The sequence below is a fragment of the Miniopterus schreibersii genome, assembly GCF_964146895.1.
Source record: "Miniopterus schreibersii genome assembly, chromosome: 4".
Classification (NCBI taxonomy): domain Eukaryota; kingdom Metazoa; phylum Chordata; class Mammalia; order Chiroptera; family Miniopteridae; genus Miniopterus; species Miniopterus schreibersii.
Window position 1 is genome coordinate 80,173,960 of NC_138105.1, and position 23,216 is coordinate 80,197,175.

The window sequence follows — 23,216 nt, forward strand, 5'->3', positions numbered from 1 at the left end:
TAGTCACTCATTTAAGAATTTCTGCCAAGGGTATACAGTGGTTATATGTGCATATAGTTACTGCTTTCATGAACTTTAAGGGGAAGACCGCTATTATAAAAGGAAACAAATAATTAAATAGGCTATTGAACACCAAAATGCAGATTCTGAGTGAGCAACTGGCTGCAAATTCAAACCATGATTGATAGGGGAAAGAGTAACAGGAGATAGTTTGCTGGAGAGCACGTATCCCTACTTGGCTCAACTTTGATCATTTGTTTCTCCATCTTCACTGATGTATCCAGGAAGTGGGATGTAGTTACTCTGGCTCAATTGCCACTGGGAAATTAGTGTTTCCTGGAATGGAATGGGTGTAATCACCCAGAGGTGTAGTTCTGTTGGGATCTGCAGTGGCACTAATACTGGAGGCAAAACTGGTGTCTCAAGTCTCTGGTTGTGGTAAGAATGTACACATACTTCATCCCCTCTTTAAAAATTTATCTTTATTGTTGAAAGTACTACAGATGTACCCCCCCCCCCCAGATATATTTTTAAAAAGCAACAGAAAGCCCAAGTCAAACTTTGGGGGAAATTTACATTTATTTAACAAGAATCATTGACTAAAGTGAGAGGCAATGAGTGTAATGAATTTTGGGGAAATTTCTAAAGAACACAGAATGTAATAAATGTGACAAGACTGTAATAAATGTGTCAAAAATTCACACTAATGAAAAGGCAGAAGAATATAATTAGGCCCGGCCGGTCGTGGCTCAGCGGTTGAGCATCGACCTAGGATCCAGGCGATCAGGGTTCGATTCCCGGTCAGGGCACATGCCTGGGTTGCAGGCTAGCTGATCAATGAATCTCTCATCATCTATCTCCCTCCCTCTCCCTTCCTCTCTTTGAGATCAATAAAGATATATTAAAAAAGAAAGAAAGAATATAATTAGTATAAAAGGCCCTCCTATACAACTCACAAAACATTGTACACAGGTAATACCCTTACAAATAGGTGAGTAAAAGCTATGTCAAAATGTAATCTTATTCTCTTTTAAAGAACTCATACTGGAGAGAAATACTGTGATTGTAGTGTGGAAAAGTCTCCAATCCAGAACCTGTTTCCATCGGAACATATAATTCATACTGGGGAGAAGTCATTCAAGGGCAATGAATGTGAGAAAGCCTACAAGTATAGCTTAGCTTTTATTTAAAATAAAAGAAACCATGCAAGCAGAATGCCTTATAAATTCCACAAATCTGAAAAAAACTTTATTTAGGAGTTCAAATTTATTGGATAATCAATAATGCAAAACTTTGTATGTAAATAGGGGAAAACCTTCAGGGAGCTGTGAACCCCACTAAGCATCAAAAAAATGCTCAAAGGGAGAGAACTTATACAGACATGGAATGTGGGAAAGCTGTCTTCTAGAAGTCAAACCTTTGAATACATTTGAGAATTCAGAAAGGGGCCACACAAGTGTACTAAATATGATAATGCCTTTAGGAAGAGAGGATGCCCACAGGATGGTCATGCTGTGGAGATCACGGACAGTGGATTGATGTGAGAAGCCGTAGAAGAAGACAGAACTCACTGTGCATGAGGGAATTCACCTCAGAGACAGGTGGCAATGAATGTGGGGAGTGTGTGGAAGTCTTCAGCAGGAAGGCAGGACTCTAAGTCAGAAACCTCACATCATAGATCATATAGGGAGAAATCGTCCAAATGTGGAAAAGCTTTACTTAAGAAATCATCCAAACTCTGAGTCATAGAGTTCAGAATGGGGACAACCACAAGAAATGTAACAAATGTGGAAAAAATTTCAACTAGAAGCCAAGACTCATAGCACACTAGATAATTCACACTGGGCAAAACACCAAGAAAACAGTACACACAGGAAGACCTTCATTTGGAGATCAGAGATCACTGAGTCTCTACAAGTTCATGTAGGAGGAAAAAAACCTATAAAAGCACTTATATGGAAAAGCCTCCACCAAGAAAACACAATTTATTATACACCAGAAAACCTGCAGAGGAAAGAAGCCCTATGAAATAATAAACTTTGGAAAGCATTCAGCAATATATAAAACTTCATAATTAACACTGCAGAGAAACAAACCCTGGGAATGCAACATGTGTGAGGGAGGAGGATCTGTATGTTACTCTGAGGAGAAGCCCTATTAATTTCAAGAATGCAGAATGAACTAGTCAAAACCTATAAGCACCAGAGACTCTCTATAGGAAATAGTCTCTATGCTGTACAAAGTGTGGTTGATCTTCAAAATCAGTGCCAGATATTAGAAAATTCACACTAATAAAAAAAGTCAGTTTTAAACTTAAATTCTACCCCAAGGAAATAAAATTCTATCGCTTAAACCAAGATCCTCGTAAAAAAAAATTTACTGAAAAATAAACACCCATACATCTGTAGTGCAAGCATCTTCCTCCCCATTCCTAGCTTGCCTTTCAAAGGGGACTTCCCAGTGAGTATTGGGAAAGAAGAATTTTACATCTATCCTATGTTATCCATTTGGAATCTTTCTGTCACTGGTCCCACCCTGGGACTCCTGAACACAATCCCTCACAGGCGTCAGAGGAGGGCAAATGCCACCCGTGTTAGTTTATTCTCACACTGCTCATACCACACAGTGCATCTGATTTTCTTAAGATTTTAGAGGCCATTTAAGGGAGTACAGATCCCAGGGGACAAGATTCCAAGGCAAATGCCCTTACACGAGTACGTCATGGGGTGCACCTGGCCCCTCAGCTCAGTCCCCTGTCCCTGCAAGCTCATCCTCTCTCACAAGCTCTCACCCAAGGCTCCATCCCTCTGTGCCAAACCCAAGTCACTCAGTCCAGCATACAGACCCACAGATCTGCTTTGTGGAAACTGCTCCTCCCCAACTCCAGCCCTGTATTTCGCTCTGGGGTCTACACATTCTCACACGTGGCCCAATCCCTAGGTTCTGGCAGTTGATCAAGGAGTGGAAACCTCACTCATGCTGGGCCAAGCCCAGGAAGACATTGCCACCTCTCAACTTCAAATCAGAGAGTGTAAGTTTAGCCCCTCTCTAGAAATAGAAGCCTCTGAGTGGCGATTTCCCACCGTGGGTAGTAGGTCTAGTTTTCAGTGAGGAAATACGATGATGCCAACATGCACAGAAAAGCAGGGATAAAACTGGCATGTGGGTCCAGGTCTTTCTGGAGGCCAGCCTCAAGACGTCCTGCTGGGTGTGGCCTCCGTGGACCCCCTCCTCTGACTCACTGCAGGCCTGGGCTCCTCACAGCTCCCACTGTGCAGCAAGGGAAAGAAAAGAAGAGAGAGGGAGCAACCGTCCCATTCACCCCCCTCACTACTTGGGGGTCTCTGTGTCCTCACCCTTGGATGGGGCTGCCATTGTGGAGGTTGCTTTGAGGCTCCGCTTCCGCTTCTGCACATTCTGCTCCGGGTGGAACAAGATGACGTAGGTTTTGGGTACATAAAGCATGCCGAGGGACACCGACGCACTCAGGCTCAAGGACACAGTCAGTGTGGTGGTCTGAATGTAGATCTGAGCCATGGAAAAAGGGACCAGGTGGGACTCAGCCCTGTTCTCTCCCACCCCTACCTCCACATAGCCTGGGCATGAGCACTTAGAAAAGAACAGCTGCATAAGCAAAGGCCCTCTGGCATGAAGAAGTGATAGTCATGGTGTGGCTCCAGTGTAGGCAGGATGGAGGGTGAGTGACATGGCACTGAGTGGACCAGTGACTGAGGGAAGACAGTTTCATTCACAGAGAGTGACACTTGGGGAAATGGCCCATATGCCTAAAAAGGACTAGAAGATATTAATAAGTAAATGGACATGTTTTCAAACGTATAAATGAATGAACAAACTGAGGTTGAATAAAGGAGCAAGTGAGCAACCATGTGGATGAATGAACACATGTTGCACTATGCACATGAACAGCTGAGTAAATAATGATCGAGCAAATGGATCAATAGGTTAATGGATCAGCAGGTAGAGAGTATATGATGAAATAATTGAATGAAAAGTTAATCGATGGTTAGAAGTGTGGATGAATGAATGGCTGAATGAACAGGAGAGGGCGATCAGAAAGACAAGCAAGTGAACAAGTACTTACGTACATGGCTACATCAACCAACCCAGCAACCAGTCATATGTGTGACCCAGCTCTTGGGACAATCAAGCCCTTCCTTCTGTGGACAGGTAGGAAACCAATGGGGGACCCCAAATTACCTTTTCAGCTGACTGGGCCGTGCCAAAGAAGATAGGCACAAAAGCCAGCCAGATGATGCAGGTGGTATACATGGTGAAGCCAATGGGCTTGGCCTCGTTGAAGGTCTCAGGCACACCACGGGCCTTGATGGCATACACCGTGCATGTGACCATGAGCAGGAGGCTGTAGCCCAGGCAGCCGATGAGAGACAGATCTGACATGTCGCACTTGAGCACCCCTCTGGCTTGCTCTGGATCCACTGTCCGCTGCTCCTCATAGTCGATCACGCTGTGTGGGGGCTGGGCCCCCAGCCATGCCATCACTCCCACCACCTACAGGAGCCAACATCATATCAGGGACACATTCAGACTGGCCACCAACTGAGGTCTCTGGAGGGTCCCTGGAGGCTCCAGACCTACTGGAGGGGATGCTTAGGCCATGGAGAGGAGAGGGCCTTCCAGGAAGAGAACACTCAAGCCCAGGGGAGAGAAGGGGCTACAGTGGAGGTGTGTGCTAGCAATGTCAGGGCTGGCTGGGTAAGGGGCCCGTGGACATCCCCTTCCTGTATTCCAACCATTACCAATGACATTTACTGAGCCCTCCAAGGTGCAGTGACTGCAGGCAGAATCTGTGGAATTGGGATCCTAAACACATCTTCTCTGTCTATCAAATGGGAATCATCATAATCATAATCATTGCAAGAACACGATGCCAGCTTGGAGGGGGAATAGTGCACGTACCACTGATTAAGGGCCAGGCCCAGTAGAGTGTTCTCTCCTCACAACCATCCAGGCAGGCAGTATCACCTTCCCTGTGTAAACGTGAACCACTAGCTTGTTGCCATCTAGCAGCATGGCAAACCTAGTTCCTGAGGACCCCCTTCCTTTTCCAGATCCAGAGAACTGTTGAATAGGATGTAATGAACTCACTTGTGAATGCACAGTGCAGCCCAAAATGCAGAGGCCCTTAGTGGAGAATTGTCAGAATGTCAGGAGTTGATGCTGGGCAGCTGGGAGGTTATCAGAGTAAGACACAGGTCCTAACAGTAAGGAGATAGAGCTTCAATTTCCTCAGTGACAGGAGACATGACTTTGAGCCAAGGGCAGCTGGGGAGCAGGAAATAGAACACCTGCATAACGTCAGGACCCTGAAAGGGCTGTCCATACAGGTCATTCCCTATACCAGTGCAGCAGATTTAGGGGGAGGGTGTGGGGAGGTCAGGTAGGTCTGTGCACCTGGAGCAGTGCTAAGTGATCCTGGAGGAAGGGATGTTTTATAATAAATTGTACAACCAGAAGGAACATCTTTTGATGATTTCCCCAAAGGCAGCATCATCATGAACAAGGGACTAATAAAATGTCACGGCACCCACTGTTCAGGAAGGCAGCATGGAGGCTTTTCTTAAGAGCAAGTCTCCAGGTTGGGGAGAAATGTTTCCCATGAGAAACTAAAACTCAAGGCCTGTGATACACAAGAGTAGCAAACAAAATGTAGGTCACCGATTTTGCATCCCCTGTAATTGATAAAGACTTAAGATCCAACACATGTAACTAACTCTTACAAAATAACAGAAAATTATCAAAGCATGGAATCAGGCATGCCACAGAAGAGGACACTGCACTAGCAATGAAGTCGAGGCAAATTGAAACAACAGTGATACACTATTGTACACCCATCATTTTGGTAAATAACTTAGTGAAGTTGAAAGTGTGCCTCTTTGAAAGGGTCCAGGGTTTCTGGAAATGAGGGAATAATGTGGGGACCCCCTGGTGAGCTGGAGGGCACGGAATGTAGTCTAAGCATCTCTGTCCTGGGGTGAGGTGCGCCATGGGGTTTTCAGGCAGAGAGGCAGTGAGATGCCTTTTCAGGATGAGCTGGGCACTGAGATTTTGGCCCTGATAGGGGAAGCTCACGCCTTGCATGTGCACGAAGCATCTTCCAGCTGTGAACCGCATGGACCAAGGCCTGTGGGTGGGAATGAACGTGGTACATGCATGACTGGGTAGGGAGAAGCGCTCACTTGGAATGGAGAGCATGCTGTTCCCCTGGCCCTGAGAACTGGGCTGGCTCTACAGTGTCACACCATGTCATACACACCTTTCTCTCAGCACCCTTTGTACAGAAAACATCCAGGGCTTTCCAAACCATGGAGTCATTTCCAAAGCTGTGGCATTACTGTCTTAGAGAAAGACCCAAAGGAACTCTGCTTTTGCTTCCCATACATCATAAAACCTGGCCATTTATGGGACAGGATGCTCCATGCCATGGTTAGTCACATCTGGGGCCTGAGTCTCTCAGCACGCACTGGGCAGCAGAAACCCCCTTTATGGAAACAGATTCCGTAAAGGAAAATTAATCAGATATTTCTTTGCTTTATTTTTATACGGGAGCCAATTGTGGAAGAGTATGTTCAATTTATGAAACTAATTTCAATGCTGGCGCTCCCTCCTGACTGACCCGTTTTCCTTCCAGGCCAAGGTGGAGGAGTGGCTCTTAACCGAGTTCTCCTTACAGAAGAACGGTAGGGCTCTATCTCCTGAGGCTAGATGTTTTTCCAAAATAGAAAACCGTGGCGTGGAGCATCCTGTCCCATGCCTGGCCGGATTTTATGATGTATGGGAAGCAAAAGCAGGGCTCCTTTGGGTCTTTCTCTAAGACAGCAATACCGCGGCTTTGGGAATGACTCCATGGTTTGGAAAGCCCTGGATGTTTTCTGTGCAAAGGGTGCTGAGAGAAAGCTGCGTATGACACTGTGATCTCTCTGAGTAGAGGCCCCCCCCCACACACCTGGGGAGCCCGGGACCCACCTGCACCGCCGTGAGGCTGAAGGTGATGACCAGCTGCGAGGTGGGGCTGATGAAGGGCGGCGGCGTGACCGAGCGCTTCCCCCGCTCGAAGATGCGGTAGATGCGGTTGGTCTTGGTGAAGAGCGCGGAGTAGCTGAGGGTAGTGCCCAGGCCGAGGAAGAGCCTCCGGGCAGCGCAGGTGGCCGCCCCCGGCTCGGCCACCATGAGGAAGGTGATGGCGTAGACGAGGAAGATGCCCGTGAGCAGCACGTAGCTGAGCTCGCGGCCCGAGGCGCGGACGATGGGGGTGTTGTTGTGCCGCACGAAGGTGGCCACCACGGTGGTGGTGGCCGCGATGCCCAGCGCCGCCAGGAGCAGCGGCGGGGCGGCCCAGGGCGAGGCCCAGGTGAGGCGCACCACGGGCGTGGGCCGGCAGCCCGTGCGGTTGCGCGTGGGCCGCAGGTGCCCGGGGCAGGCCTCGCAGGTGAACTCATCGGCCTGGAAGCGGTACCCGTCGCAGGCCTCGCAGTGCCAGCAGCAGGGCACGCCCTTCACCATCTTCTTGCGCTCTCCAGGCCTGCAGGGGACGCTGCACTGAGACTGCGGCACTTCCCGGGGTTCGCCTGCCCACTGCAGGGCGTCCACCTGCGACACAGGACGCGGGCCTTTGACCTCCGCAGCCGGGGCCGGTCGCCGCCTCCCACGCCCCGGCTCCCGCGCCACTCACGTCCAGCCGGAGCGCCTCGGCCCACTGGCCCACCGTCTGGTACCCGCCGCCGCCCGAGCTGCCGTTGGACGCCTGGTACTGAAAGATGTCGTATCTCCCGGGCGCGTCCCCGTTCTCGTTGAACATCACCGGGGTCCCCGCGCTGCCTGGAGGGAGAGCCTGGCGTCCTCAGCTGGTTCCCCAGCCCATCCACGCCAGCCCCCTGGAGAGGCCACGGCCCGGCCAGGGTAGAGGGGGAGCTCGACAAGCACTGCAAAGGTGCTCAGCAGCATCAGGGAGATGCCAGTCGAAACCACGGCGAGATACCACCTCCTGTCCAAGAGGACAGCCACTGTCCAAGTAGCAGAAAATACCAAGGATGGGCCAGGACGCAGAGAAATTGCTGGTAGGCGTGTAAAACTGCAGTCATGGTGGAAAACAGTAGGATGGGCCTCAAAACGCTAAACATAAAATTACCACATGACCCAGCAATTCCACTTCTGGCTATAAACCCAAAGGAACTGAACGCAGGAACTCGAAGAGATACATGTACACTCATGTTCATAACATTATTCACATCAGCCCAAAGGTGGAAGCAACCTAAGTGCTCATGGGGGGTTGCATGGATAAACAAAATTTATGTGGTCTATCTATAAATTTTAGCCTTAAAAAAAGGAAGGAAATTCAGACACATGTAGAGCATGGATGAACCTTGAAGATACTGTGCTAAGTGAAATAAGCCAGTCACAAAAAGACAAACACTTTATGATTCCACCCATAGGAGGCATTTAGAGCAGTCAAATTAATAGAGATGGAAAGTAGAATGGTGTTTGCCAGGGCCTTGGGGGGGGGGGGAGGCTGGGAAGTTGTTTAATGGGATCACAGTTTCAATTCTGCAAGATGAAGAGTTCTGGAGATTGGTTGTACAACAATGTACACAACTAAACTGTACACTTAAAAGCAGGTAAGATGGTAAATACACTATATTATGCTATATGTATGTTACCACAATTATAAAAGAAAATAGAAAGCTTGACTGTCCAAGTGAAAGGATGAGTTGACTTGCACAAAGGTCTGAGTGTTGACATGAAATTTGTACTAATTTGAACAATCAGCTTTATTTCTTTTAGACGCTTGTTCTGTCAGCTTGTAATGCTGGTCTGGGGTGAATTCAGTTGTGCTATTTAGCAGAGAGCTTGGCAGACAGAAGGCACTCAATATTTGGTGGACAAATAGAGTTTTAAGTTTCTAAATAGTAATTGTACAAGAACTGTATCTCTCCCCACAAATGAGCACGGCCAAGTCCATTTGGGCCTTTTCAGAGCCCTGATCATGTGCCAAGCCCTCTGCTGATACCAGGGGACACATCAGACTCACGCCTTGTGCTCAGGCAGTGCAGGACCTAGCTGGGGCAGAATTTGCAAGCTGGAGACTCACAGTGGGCAGCATGTCCACATCGTAGGCAGTGCCTCTTCACTGTCTGCCCTGTGCCCCAAGAGACCAGATGCCTCCAAGCTCTGTGCAGTGGAGGCGAGAGTTGTGTGTGACCTGCTGAGGGTTTCGGGCAGAAGGCGTCACAGAGAAATTCCCCAACACCTGAATTTTTCAAGTTGGGGCATAGGGTGCTGAGGCCTGGGAAAGAAGGAGTGTTAAAAAGTGGCCCCCAGAACTCGGCTCAAGTCCCCAGCTCCCATGCCCAGGTGCTCCCTACACCATGCTGCCTCTCCCATCCCTTTGCTCCCGACTCATCCCAGGTCCCACAGAGATATCCATCTTAGGGGACTTCCCCTCACTCGTGTAGGGGCTCTGGCACCCACTCACCGTTGAAGCGGACTGCCCGAATATACTGCAGCAGTGTCCGCCCGTCGGTGGGCTCCATCTCCGGGCACAGGCCTGTATGCCCAGGACAGAGCGCCTGGTGCATGCTGTGCAGGGCGTGGGCAATGGCGTACACCGCGTCGATCACAAACTGCACCTTCCCCTCCTGCTCGTAGATAGAGTCTCGGCCGATGCGTTCCTCACCTGTCCTAGGGATGCCCAGAGGAAGTGTGCCTGACCCCAGATGCCTGACCTGGCCTCCCACCTTCTCCATCACCTCTCTTGCCACCCTTTGCAGCTCTCACCTGTGCATTTGCGGGTGGAGTCGTCTGACTGGGTACCTGAGCTGGTCAGTTTGCAGTTAAAATTATCTTCCCAGAACTCTGCAAACCAGATGTTCCGGCGATTGTTCTCCAGGGAGCGTGTCACGAAGTACTGGTCAAATCCTGAGAGGGAGGGGGAGGAGGGTGGCAACCATCTGAACCAGCCAGTTTCTCCTGTGTCCCTTCACCACTTGCTCACTTTGCAGCTAAGAATGGCCATGAGACCAACTTCTGGTCTGTGAATTAAAGACATCTGGGGGCTCTAGGGTAGAATTTGCATCCTGATGCAAACTCAGAGCCTCACTACATGAAATACTTTTATGCTGCACATTCTTTCCTGGTTAGGATGCTGCAGTGAACATGTAATGGGTGGAGCTTCAGCAGCCACTTAGTAAATTTGATGCCACAAGCGTGAAGAAACATAGCAACCACAGAGGAGGGAGAAACAGAAGAGGGGACAGAACTCAGGGCTTTGACTTACTACCACAAACCTGAAGTCTTGTCTTGTGATGAAACGCTTTCATTACTAAAACTATTCTGTCTAGTTCAACACTTGCAATTGAATGCATTCTAATGGGGGGGGGGAAGGATGTGAGGTGGGTGTACACCCCTAAGGGGTATTAGTGTGGGTGTCAGGGCTCAGCGTTATGAGGGTTCTTGCTTTACAAATAGCCTTGACATCCCTCATCACGCTGTCTTCAGTTTAGTTTTTGGTAAAATCAGCAATTCTGTTGTAAAGTGGACATGCCTGCTAGATTCTTCCAGATATTCACAGGTGAGATGGTGGGGGCGGGGGGAGGAGGGGAAGCCTTATTACTTTGAGCAACAGGACAGCATGTCCCACTACCTTGGTTTCTCTTCCTCCCACCCTCACCCTGAAATCACAGTGCCTTTGACAAAATGAGGAATACAGGTATTGAATTAAAAAATAAAACAAAACAAAAAACACAAACTAACAATTTTTTACCCTGTATGGTGGATGTGCTTTGCCTCATTTGCCAGCTCATTCAAACACTGCTTGGAGGGATGTATTGATAGAATCTCAGAATTATAGAACCTGGTAATCTTAGAAGGGACCTGGATCTCAGTATAATTATACCAATGGGGGAAATGAGTCCCCCAAGAGGGATGATGGGGAAGGATGGGGTGGGGGTGGGGGACAAAGTGGAGGAGGGCATCCCTACACTCACCATCAATAGAAGCTCTTTTGGGCAGGATGGTGATAGCCCCCACTGCCACATCCTCCAGGTTCAGGATGGGTGAGGTCTTGGCTCCCCAGCTGTCTGAGCCAACCCACAGAAAGTGGCCTGTCAGGTTGGCCTCGCGTGCAGCCTCTAGGACTCTCCTGGTACAAACAGGGCTGGGGGTGAGTAAAGGCTTGAGTCTTCCTCCAGCTTACCTCTGGTCAATTCTCATTCTTTCCTCTCCATCTATCCCGTTCCACATCACTCATCAGACTCTCATATTTCAGGAAAAATGGAGTGTATGGTGTTTAGAACACTTGCCCTAGGCTTCTCAGGTGGCCAGGGGTCCAGGCAGACCCTGGCCCAGGCTTGCCTTCTGTAACCCAATTCACACTGCCTGAAAGTAGGGCCTCCCTTCTCCTGCAGAGCCTCCTGCTGGCTCTGCCCTGGGGCTCCTTCCCTGATGCTCATTTTCTGCACTTAGATCTGCCCACAGGTCTCCCCTATTGTGAATTAAGAAAACAGACATATATTCTTGTGTGTTTCCCTGGCTCGACTTAGAGCATCTTCACCTAGACCAGGCCTGCTTCATTTCTGGGGGCACCAGGCAGAGATAGCAGCAAGAAAAGTGTGCAGGGGGAGGGGGGAGCAAGAAAGAGGGAAAGGGTGGAAGGGGGGATGTGCATGTGGGGATGTGTGAGAAGACAAGGCAGGGCCTTCAAGAGAGCCTCTGAAGGACAGTGACTGAGGTGCCATCCATCCCACCTGATGTCATCCTCGTTGGCAAAGATGATGATGCCCCGAGCGTTGGGTGTCTCCATGAGTCGTCTGATCACCTTGTTGAATTCTCCTGGCTTTGGTTCTCTGGGAATCTTGATGGACTGGGCAATACAGACTCCCCCTGGGTGTCCGGGATGCCAAAGTCAGCTTTCATCAATCCCGCCACCCACCAGGGCTGCGACAGTGCATGACTATGTAGAGTAATTACTCAGGGGCCTGTGCCAGGGGTCTGCGGGGGTGAAGCCTAGCCTGGGCCCCACCTGCCAGGCCATGAGGCAGGACTGAGTCCTCAAAGGTAAAGGGCACCGCTGATAGAAGACACCATTCAGGCTCCCCACCATGGACCCAGTGCCCCTATATCACAGCCCCTGGCTCACCCCTCTGTAGACTCCTTGGTGTCTCCGACCCTCCTGCCCCAGCTCACCAGCTTCTCGGGAGATCTGCACAAAGGCTTCAACCCCACTCTCGCCATAGTTGCCCTCAGAGGCCAGCGTGGACACATAGTTCCATCCCAATGCCCGCACGATGTCCACCATGGCCTGGGCCTGGTAGGAATCGGGGGGCACCACACGAGAGAAGAAGTCGTAGCGTGTGGAGTCGCTGAGCTCCGGGGCCGTGGAGGCATAGCTGATCTGGGGGATCTGGAGGGGGAAAGGACACCTAAGCTGTGGCTAGAAAGTCAGTGACCCCAGGAAGGGAAGGCAGTGGGGACCCAGGACGCAGGTGGGGGCACAGAAGGTTTGGGGTAGGGAGCTGAGAACCACTGGGAGTGGCCAGAAGGTGTGGGGAAGGGCCTGCATCTTGTGAATAGGTCAGATGAAATAGGGGAAGTCTGAGGGTCTAGGGCAGAGGGCAGGGCCGCCACATCCAGTTGTGCAGGACGTGTCTGAGCAAAGGAGCGGTGGGAGCTCAAATCCAGCCTGCAGCCAATCTGGCCTCTAGGCACAGGCTGTGTCTGCCCTGGAGAGGGATATCCCTGTCAGCCCCAGAGGAGACAAGTTTTCCTTGTCTTCACACAAAGGAGCAGTCTGTGTGGGTGGGGGCAGCCCCAGGAGGGGTCAGAACAGAAAGGGGAGCTGGGGAGGAGCATTTAATTCAAGGCTGTGTCTGACCCAAGGGAGGGGCCTGTTTGGAACTGGGTTTATCTGTGTGCATTAGAGTAATTGATGGCCAGGATGAATGACCAGAGCTGACCCAGGAGAAGTGGGGCAGCACAGGTGAAAAGAGAGGGACAACAGTAGCCAAAGGCTGAGAAAGCCAAGAAGAGGGAGGGTAGCAGACAGCGGGGCAAATCAGAACCACGGAAAAGAAAGACATAGTCACAAGGGAAGCATCAAGTGAGAGCTGGTGTGAAAGTCAGAGGGGGGAACAGGGTTATTCGAAGCAGGACAGAAAGAATATGTGGAGTGAGAAAATCTATGGAAGGGGGAAGGCGGAGCCGGAGGAAGAGGGAAGGAGAGCGAGAAGGAGGAAAGGAGGCCGATAGGAAGGAAAAAACAAAAGACAGGGAAAGAGGGACGATCTGAGAAAAGGAGGCAGAGGAAGGCCTGCCGGCCGTGGGGCAATTAGCCGAGGCTGAAGTTACTCTGGGCACTCCAGGCACTGTAGTTTAATCTTCAGAAAAGCCTTCCGGTGGACCCTCCTTAGGGAAATTCCTTTAAAATGCCTGAGAGCACAGGGTGTGGTTGAGAAGTGAACTCAGAAACTCTCATCTGTACTTCCGGGCTAGAAATTGTAAAACGGCCCCCAGGGAGCCAAAGCCGCCCACGATTGTGCTTTGTGCACCGTGTCTTTATTTTTTTTAATGTTTAAATTCGTAGCCAGTGTCTAAAATCTGGAGATGCAGCACCACCTCAGTCCTGGGCTGAGCTGGTAGCCTTGGGCCCTGGGTTCACAGAGTCCTGCTCACTCAGCTACAGTCCTCATCTGGACCCTGAAGGCCCTGAGTTTGAGTTGCTGCACTAGACCTAGAGGGAGAAAGACAGAAACCAGAGCTCCAGGCAGGGAAGGCGACAAATGTGAACACACTTGAGCTGGTGAGACAAAGACACCTCCCAACACACACACACACACACACACACACACACACACACACACACACACACACACACAAGCATTGGGCAGCCACACAACCTCTCTCAGTGCCAACTAGAAGGTGCAACTGTATGCTCTGCACCAACATTGCCATCCAGTAGAAACTGGGGTGGGGGATTAAGTGGGTGCAGATGATGGAAGGGAGCCCAGAGAAAACCTCCACCTAGTGCCATGGAGGTAAAAACAGAGGCCACTTTTGGGAGAATCAGAGAAACTCAAGAAACAGAGGAAGGAAAGCCCAGCCAGATGGAAGGAAAGCCCTCCTCTCTTAGGTTCCAGGGAAAACTTGCTCCTTGTCACCCAGAGTTCTCACAGGGTCCAGGGTCAGGACCTCCATGCACGGTTGTGCAGGGTGTGCCCCAAACTAGGACACAGGAACGAGAGGTCAAGTGGGGTCTAAAGTCAGGGCGCCCTGCTGTGAGCTAAGGTCGGTTTCCCTGACCGCACAGCGGGCTGTGTGTGCGGGAGGCAGCCGCTGGGGGGCGCCAGAGCAGACAAGGGCGGCTGCAGCGGCCGGGAGGACCCGGCTCAGGCAGGCGTCGGGCTGGACGCGTAGGGTTTCTTTGAAGCAGCTGTTTGTCTTTGTGCATTGGAGCGATTTCTGCAAGGAGCCTAGACCTCAGCCACCCCAAGGGCAAGGACCAGAGAGAGGGGCTGGGCGCCCTACGCGGCCCTCACCGCAAACAGACGCAGCACGTTGGCGACCATGATGGAGACGGAGCTGGCCGAGGCCCCCACGACAGCCACCACGCGCTCGGGGGGCGCGGCGCGCAGGGGAGGGACGCCGCCGGGGCAGCGCACTGCCGCCTCGTCGCGGTCGCCGCGGCCGCGGATCAGCGCCTGCACGAAGCTCAAGGCCTGCTCCAGCGCGTACGTGTCCCGGGAGCAGGTGTCCAGCAGCCGCGCCCCCAGCCGCACGCCGGGCAGCAGCTCCGGGTCGGCGTTGACACGGTCCAGCGCGTACAGCATGGCCTCCAGCCGGTGCACGCCCTGCTCCTTCTTCAGCTGCCCGCACGCCCTGCCCGCCGCCCCCCGCGCGTGCACCGGGAACAGGCCGCCCAGCGTGAGGCCGCCAGCCAGGCGCACCGAGCCCGCCGCGCCCGCCGCGCCCGCCCGCTCCAGCATCAGCACCAGGATAGGTGGCAGCAGCGCCAGCAGTGGCGGCTCCAAAATGCTCCGGGGCCGGGCCATCGACTCCCCCGGCTGCGGAAGGAGACCAGGCAGAGAGAACGGAATCGGAGGACGCTCTGAGTGCCTGCCCGGCCGGGGAGAGCCGGGGAAGCCGGAGCCCCGGGGGTTCGGGACAGGGACCGCGCCGTAAATGTTGGCTGAGCCAGTCCGAGAAGAGGTGGGATATCAACTCGGCACAGCCCCCGGCCTCCCCGTCGCTCCCAACACCCTCTGAACCTTATCACACGGGTCCCCTGCCCGACCACTGTCTCCAGCACGCGAGCCCGCCCCTTCCCGACAGTCCGGGCTGCTCTTCGTGGGCCCATCCCCAGCGCGCACCCAGGGGCGCCTCTGGAGCCACACTCACCCGTGCCCGCCGCTGCCGGGTCTGGGCGCAGCTGTGACAGCTGCCGAGGCCCCGAGCGAGGGGATTTAAGGATTGTGGGGAAGGGATGAGAGGCCTCCCTGAGGGCGGAGACCCCTCCTGAGCAGGGGTGTGCGAAGAACTGGGTCTCTCCGCATCTCCTTTCCCTCCCTCTCCTACGCCTTGGGTTTGTTTCTTTCCTGTCTGGATGTGTGTCTGTCCTGATTCTCTGACCATCTCTCCGGCTGTCTCTGACACACACACACTATTCTGTCCTCCTCTGTCTCTTGGTTTCCTTGTTTTTCTATTTCTGTCTCTCTCTCTACTCTCTTTCTGTCTCTCGGTGTCAATTTTTTTTTCTCTCTTTCTTTGTCTCTCTCTGTCTCTTATCCTTTTTTTTTTTTGGTCTCCCTCTCCCTTTCTTTCCTGGCCACAGTCTCTTTACTCCAGCTGCCTAAGGTACTCCCAACTTTCTCCTTGCAAAATCCACGCGGTAAATCCATGAGCAGAAGGAGAAAGGAGCACAGGCTGAGTGAGCTGAGTGGGCCTGCACAGAGAGAACAGGGCTGGGCAGGAAGGAACCACGAGCAAGCCCACCTTTAATATTAGCAAGGACTGCTTAACACGCCCACAACAACCTTGCAAAGGAGAGACCTTTACCATCAGCCCCATTTTGCAGATGGGCAAATAGAGACCTGAAAAAATTAAGTGGCCCACCCAAGGTCACATGGTTGGCATGTGTCAGCAGTAGGATTTGCACCCAGATTGGTGTGAAATCACCAGCCTGCAAACCTCTGATGGAAGGAGGAGACAGGCCAGCTTGCCCTGCAGCTCAGACCCCCACTTTTGCAGCTAATGAGGGAGCCCTAAGGAGTTGTTCTTCTGTCATTTTTAAAGCCTTCCTGGGCTCTGGGAGCAGTGACTCACACCAGGTGAGGCTCTGCACCTGAGTTTCCCCATCTCATCATTGAGGGCCGAAGGTGAGGGGGCTTGGTCAAAAGACACTTTTAGCATCATCCCTGCCTGAGGCCTCCGATTTGGCTCTCTGCGGCCAAGAGAGCAAAGGGCATCCTGGAGACAGATGGTGAGCTCTCAGCCCCAGAGATTAGCAGGCTTGTCCTGCAGGGCCTGAGCTGGCTTGCGCTCCATTAGACAGGGTGGATTAGGGCGTCCACAGGGATTTGGTCAAAGCTGGCAGTGAGAGCATGCAAAAGCCATGTCACCCTTTTCTCTTTCCCCAACACTTACGGCATTTGTTTTCAGAGCTGTCCAGGCACCTCTCCCTGTCAGAGGCCTGGGTCAAGTGTGACTCTATCCATTTTACAAGTTGGGAAGGATGGGGTGTTTAACTGTACAAATCTGGCATTTGATGTGGATGGGCCAGCAGCTGGGCTCACACAGCCCTTTATAGCTCTTCCCCACTCAGACTGGTCAGACAGGGCCACAGCTGGTATCACAAAGCGGGTTCCCAACTCACAGGATCAGAGCATCCTTGTGGCTTCTGAGTGAAGATGGACTGTCAGTGAGCAGGGGCAGAAGTCTTCACAATGGTGCAAGAAGGGGGTTGAGAGGGTCTGACCAGCGTGCTGGACAGGTACAAACAAACAAAAATGAAACTAGACTCTTTTCTTACACAAGAATAAATGCAAAATGGATTAAGACTTAAAATGTAAAACCTGAAATGATAAAGTTCCTGGGGGAAAAAAAGAAAGTTAACTCTTTGACATTGCTCTTAGTAATATTTTTTTGGACATGTCTCCTTGGGCAAGGGAAACAAAATTAAAAAAAAAAATGGTACTACACCAAACCAAAAAGGCTTTGCACAGCAAAGAAAACTATCAAAAAATGAAAAAACAATCTACCCAATGGGAGAATATATCCACCAATGGTACATCAGATAAAGGATAAATATTCAAAAAATATAAGAAACTCATACAACTTCACACCAAAAAGACAAACAATCCAATTTAAAATGGGCAGAGGACCTGAATAGATGTTTCTCCAAAGAGGACTACAGATGGCCAATAGACATATGAAAAGATGCTCAATGTCACTAATCATCAGAGAGATGCAAATTAAAACCATGATGAGATATCACCTCACACCTGTCAGAAGCTATCAATAAATCAACAAACAACAAGTGCTGGTGAGGATGTGGAGAAAAGGAAACTCTCATGCACTGTTGGTGGGACTGCAAACTGGTGCGGCCACTGTGGAAAACAGTATGGAGTTTCCTCAAAATATTATAAATAGAACTACCTTATGACCCAGCAATCCCACTTCTGGGTATTTATTCAAAGAAACCCAAAACACTAATTCAAAAAGATATATATGTATCCTTATGTTCATTGCAGCATTATTTACAAGATATGGGAGCAACTTAAGTGTCCATTGATAGATAAGTGGATAGAAAAACTGTGGTACATATGCAATGGAATATAACTTGGCCAAAAAAAAAATGAAATCTTACCACTTGTGACAACATGGAAGGACCTAGAGGATACTATGCTAAGTAAAATAAGTCAGACAGAGAAAGACAAATGCCATATGATTTCACTTATATGTGGAATCTATAAAACAAAATAAATGAATAAAGAAAACAGAAACAAACTCAGATATCAAGTACATTTTGATGGTGGCCAGGTGGGAGGGGGTTTGGGGGCTGGGTGAAGGAATTAAAAAGTACAAATTCCCAGTTACAAAATAGTCATGGGAATGTGAAGCACAGCCCAGGGAATACAATCAATAATATTGTAATAACTATGTATGGTGTTGGGGGGGGGGTACTAGACTTATCAGGGGATCGCTTTGTAAATTATATAAATGTCTAACCACTATACTGTACACCTGAAACTAATAGAATATTTAATGGCAACTATAATTTAAAAATAAAAATACAAAAACAAGCAAACAAAAATATATTTTAAAAAAAGACAAATCTTCAATTAATAACTTACTTTGCACCCTAAGGAATTAGAAAACAAGTAGCAAACTAAACCCAAAGCTAGAAGGAAGAAAAATAAAGATTAAAACAGATTATTGAAATGGTGAATAGAAAAACAATGGTGAAGATAATAAAACCACTGTTGGTTCTTTGAAATGATTAAAAAATTATTTTTTTAGTTTTTATTTAGACTAAAAAAAAAAGAGAGAAGATGCAAATAATTAAGATCAAATAAAAATGGGGACATTACTCCTAATTTTACAGAAATAAAAAGGGTTATAAGAGAATACTATGAACAATGGCATGGTATAGATAAACTAGATGAAATAAAGACATTCTTGGAAACCAAACTACCAAAACTTACTCAAGAAGAAACAGAAAACCTGAACAGATATATACTATTATCAGTAATAAAAAATTTCCCAGCAAAAAAATCCAAGGTCAGATGGCTTCTCTGGGTGAATTCTATCACACAGGTGACAGCCTTTCTCAAAGTCTTTTTAAAAAATAGAAGAGGAAGGAACACTTTCTAAACAATTTGATTTGGCCAGCATTAACCTGGTACCAAGTCAGACAGACATTACAAGAACACTACAGACCAATATCCCTTATGACTATACATCCAAAACACTTAAAATACTAGCAGATTGAATCTGGCAGTGTATAGAAGGGATTATACACCATGAGCAATGGACTTATCCTAGAAATGCAATGTGCTTCACCATAAGGAAATCAATGAATGTAATACAGTACATTAATAAAATGAAGGGAAAACTATATGATCATCTCAATTGATGTAGGAAAAGCATTTGACAAAATTGAACAAGCTTTTATGATTAAAACACACACACACACACACACACAAAACACTTAGAAAAATAGGAATAGAAAGGAACTTCCTGAACACGGTAAAGGGAATTTATGAAAAATTCACCTATCATCATATTCAATGGTGAAAGTGAAAAATTTCCCCATAAAATCAGGAATAATAAATGTATGCCTGCTTTTACCACTGCTATTGAAAATTGCACTGGAAGTTCCAGCCAGAGCAATTAGGCAACAAAAAGAAATAGACGTGCAAATTGGAAAGGAAAAAGTAATACTATCTCTGTTCAGATGACATGATCCTGTATACTAAATCTTAAAGAATGTATAAAAAACATAGTGGAGCTAACAGATGAGTTTATCAAATTTTCAAGGTATAAGATCAATACACAAAAAACCAGTTGTTTCTTTCTATACACTAACAATGAGCAATCTCAAAAAAAGAATTAAAAAATAATTCCAAGTAGCCCTGGCCAGGTAGCTCAGTTGGTGAGAGCATCGTCTGGACATGCTCTAAAGTTGCGGGTTTGATCCCTGGTCAGGGCGCATACAGGAAGCAACCAATGAATGCAGAAATAAGTGGAACAACAAATCGATGTTACTCTCTCTCTCCCCCCCTCTCTTTCTCCTCTCTCTAAAAGTCAATAAATTGAAAAAAAATCCTTTTACAATGGTATCCAGAAGAATAAAATACCTAAAATAAATTTAGCCAAGGAGGTTAGAGACTTGTACACTGAAAACTACAATAAATAAAAAATTATGATATGGCCCAGCAATTCCACTCCTAGGTATATACCCAAGAATATTGAAAACAGGTACTCAAACAAAATACTTACACACAGATGTTCATAGCAGCACTATTCACAATAGTCAAGTGAGAAAAAACATGTCCATTAATGAATAACTGAATTAAAAATTTTGGTGTATATGTGCAATGGAATATTATTTAGTTGTAAATAACACACATTACAATAAACTTCAGAAACATTATTCTGAGTGAAAGAAACTAGACACAAAAGGTTACATACAGTATAATTCCACTTATATGAAATGTTCAAAATAGGTAATCCATAGAGACAAAGAGATTTATAGTTACAGGAGCTGGGAAGAGAATGGAACAGGGAATAACTGCTTCATGGGTAAAGTGTTTCCTTTTGGGACGAGTAAAATATTTTGGAACTCTATAGAGGTAGTGGTTCCCAACACTGTGAATGCCCTATTACTAAAATCAATGAAAAACTACAGCAACACAACCCAGAAAGAATTGCTCATAGCCCAGACCCTTTAGGAATGAAGGTTTGGGTCATCCCACCAGGTTAAGGACCATGATCAGGCGAGGTGCTTGTAGAAGGCCAAGGGAATACAGAGTGGGTGGTGGAGGGAGGTGGCTATGAATACCAGCCATGACCATGTGGCCGGTTACAGAAATGAGGACTGAAATTACCGTGATTTTATATTTTTGTTATGAACATGTTTGCTTATATCTTTGTTTTCTTTTTTCTTTTATACCCTTATCAGGCAATATAAAATGTATTGACTTTATTTCAGAGCACTTAAGTATTTTTACTTTACATCATTGTATTTAATTTATGAAATCAATGATAAGGGTAAACATCACTTAGGGACTCTACCTCTTCTTCAGGGAAAGAGCACACTTTAAGCTGTATACAGGATAGTTGTATCATATTAGCTGAAGTATGACCTTGTTATTGTGTTTATTTGGAGATTAAGTATGGTTTAAGGAGATGTATATGGGTAGTGCCAAGTTGTCCATGCCCTGGTGCCCAGATATTTCTTCAACATTATTCTGGATGTTTCTGTGAAGGTGTTCTTGAGTAACATTAATATTCAAATTGGTGGACTTTGAGTAGAGCAGATCGTTCTCCAGAGTGTGGGAGGGCCTCATTCATTCAACTGAAGGCCTGAACAGAACAAAAGACTCACCTTATCTGAGGAGAGAATTCTGCCAGCAAACGGCCTTCACACTTGAACTGCAACGTGTGCTCTTCCTGGGTGCCCAGCCTGCTGGCCCACCCTACAGATTTTGGACTTGCCTGTGGGGAGCCGGCTGGCTGCCCCTCATGAATAGTCTCCCTGGTAGGGTGCTGCCCTGGAATATCGCCAGGGGCTCGCCGACCCTAGCGCCGCCTTAGAGAGAAATCTCTGGCACGTTGACCCGCAGGGTGGGTCGGTTGAGCCAGCACCTCTACCCCCTGTAGCTTAGTTTAAAGATTAACCATTGCTTTAGGGAAGTAGAAGCCTTGCACAAGAGATTTATGACTTTACCTGGAGACATCCAGTCTCGATAATCAAGTGCGGACGTGCAGGAGTTGGAATTGTGTAACGGTCACTGCTTGGGGTATTGTTTGGGTGTACTATAAAAGGCATGTAATCAATAAACTCGGGGCCCAGCCTGGCTCAGCTCAGCTCAGCTCTGCTTTGGCTGCAGCCCTCCCGATCCCATTCTTTTCTCTGTGTCTTTCTTTTCTAATCCTCACCCCCTCAATCAGGTCCTCGTTCGCCTGCCGGCTGGCCCCGGCACTTGCCAGTCTCCATAATTGTATGAGCCAATTCATTAAAATAAATCTCTCTCTCTCTCTGTGTCTCTCTCTCTTTCTCTGTTTTTACACACACACACACACACACACACACACACACACACACACACCCTTGGTTCTTTTTCTCTGAGAACCCTGACTAATATGTTTTCCATTTTCTTGGGTATAGGTCACAGGTCACATGGTAATTCTATACTTAACTTTTTAAGGAACTGTAAAACTTTTCTACAGTGTCTGAACCATTTCACACTCCTACCAGCAATGCACAAGGGTTCCAATTTCTCCACATCCTTGCCAAGATGAATTATTTCCCACTTTTTTACTATCTCCTTCCTATTGTGTGTGAAGTGGTATCTCAGTGCAGTTTTCATTTGGATTTCCTTAATAACTAGTGATGTTGAGCATCTTTTTCATGTGCTTTTGCCTATTTGTATACCTTCTTTAAAGGAAGGACTATCCACGCCCTGCCTGCGTGACTTAGTGCTTGAGCGTTGATGCATGAACCAGGCGGTCACGGTTTGATTCTTGGTCAGGGCACATGCCCAGGTTTCAGGCTCCATCCCCAATAGGGGGCATGCAGGAGGCAGCCGATTGAGGATTCTCATCATTGATGTTTCTATCTCTTTCTTCTTCTCCTTTCCTCTCTCTGAAATCAATAAAAACATATTTAAAAAAAGAATGACTATCCAAGTACTTTGAACCTTTATAAACTGGGCTGTCTATGGTTGAATTGTAAGAGCTTTTTACATATCCTGGATATTATGTTCTTATAAGATCTATAATTTGTGAATATTTTGTCTCATTCAATAGGTTGTCTTTCACTCTTTTGAAAATGTCCTTTGTTGTACAAAGGTTTTTCAATTTTGATAAAATCCAAATTATGTATTTCCTGGTATTTCTTATTTTGGGTGTCATTTCTAAGAGTCTATTGTCAAATCTGAGATCATGAACATTTATGTCTAGGTTTCATTGTAAGATTTTAATAGTTTTAGCTTTCACATTTGGTCTTTGATACACATTAAATTAACTTTTGTATATGATGTCTGGTGGGGATCCAAATTCATACTTTTGCACATGGATACCCAGTTGGATATATAGAAGACCTGTATGGTAGGTGATATTTGGACAGAGACCTGACTGAAAAGTGTGATAAAGTAATGTTGATATCTACCAGGAAGAGGGGTCAGCAACTGCAGACTCTATGTACAGAGAAGTGGCACAAATTAATCAGTGAATGAATACAGGCATTTCTGCTAGACTACTGTATATGTATCCCAGAAAATTTTTGTGTTGAGGAAAAATGCCAAAAAAATCTTTTAAAAAAATTAAAAAACTGGTGTTATGGGAAGAATAGTATTTGAACAGACCACTCAAACCATAGCAGGTTTGGAGCCAGAACACTAACAAAAACCAGTTCCTATTAAAAAATAATAGCATAGTTAAAACAATGATAAATTATTAGATAT

At 47.7% G+C, this 23,216-nt stretch overlaps 1 protein-coding gene across 1 annotated transcript; it reads right to left on the minus strand.

Moving 5' to 3' along the window:
• Window positions 1-3,330: 3,330 nt before the first annotated feature.
• GRM6 (glutamate metabotropic receptor 6) lies at window positions 3,331-15,080 on the minus strand (the record flags this gene model as incomplete). The annotated part of the gene is made up of 10 exons (XM_081134743.1): window positions 3,331-3,528; window positions 4,219-4,530; window positions 7,006-7,629; window positions 7,712-7,853; window positions 9,508-9,712; window positions 9,814-9,954; window positions 11,022-11,176; window positions 11,781-11,916; window positions 12,220-12,436; window positions 14,568-15,080. The coding sequence occupies 10 exons, from the start codon at window positions 15,078-15,080 to the stop codon at window positions 3,331-3,333; spliced, it is 2,643 nt and encodes an 880-aa protein (XP_080990869.1).
• Between the last annotated feature and the right edge of the window lie 8,136 nt (window positions 15,081-23,216).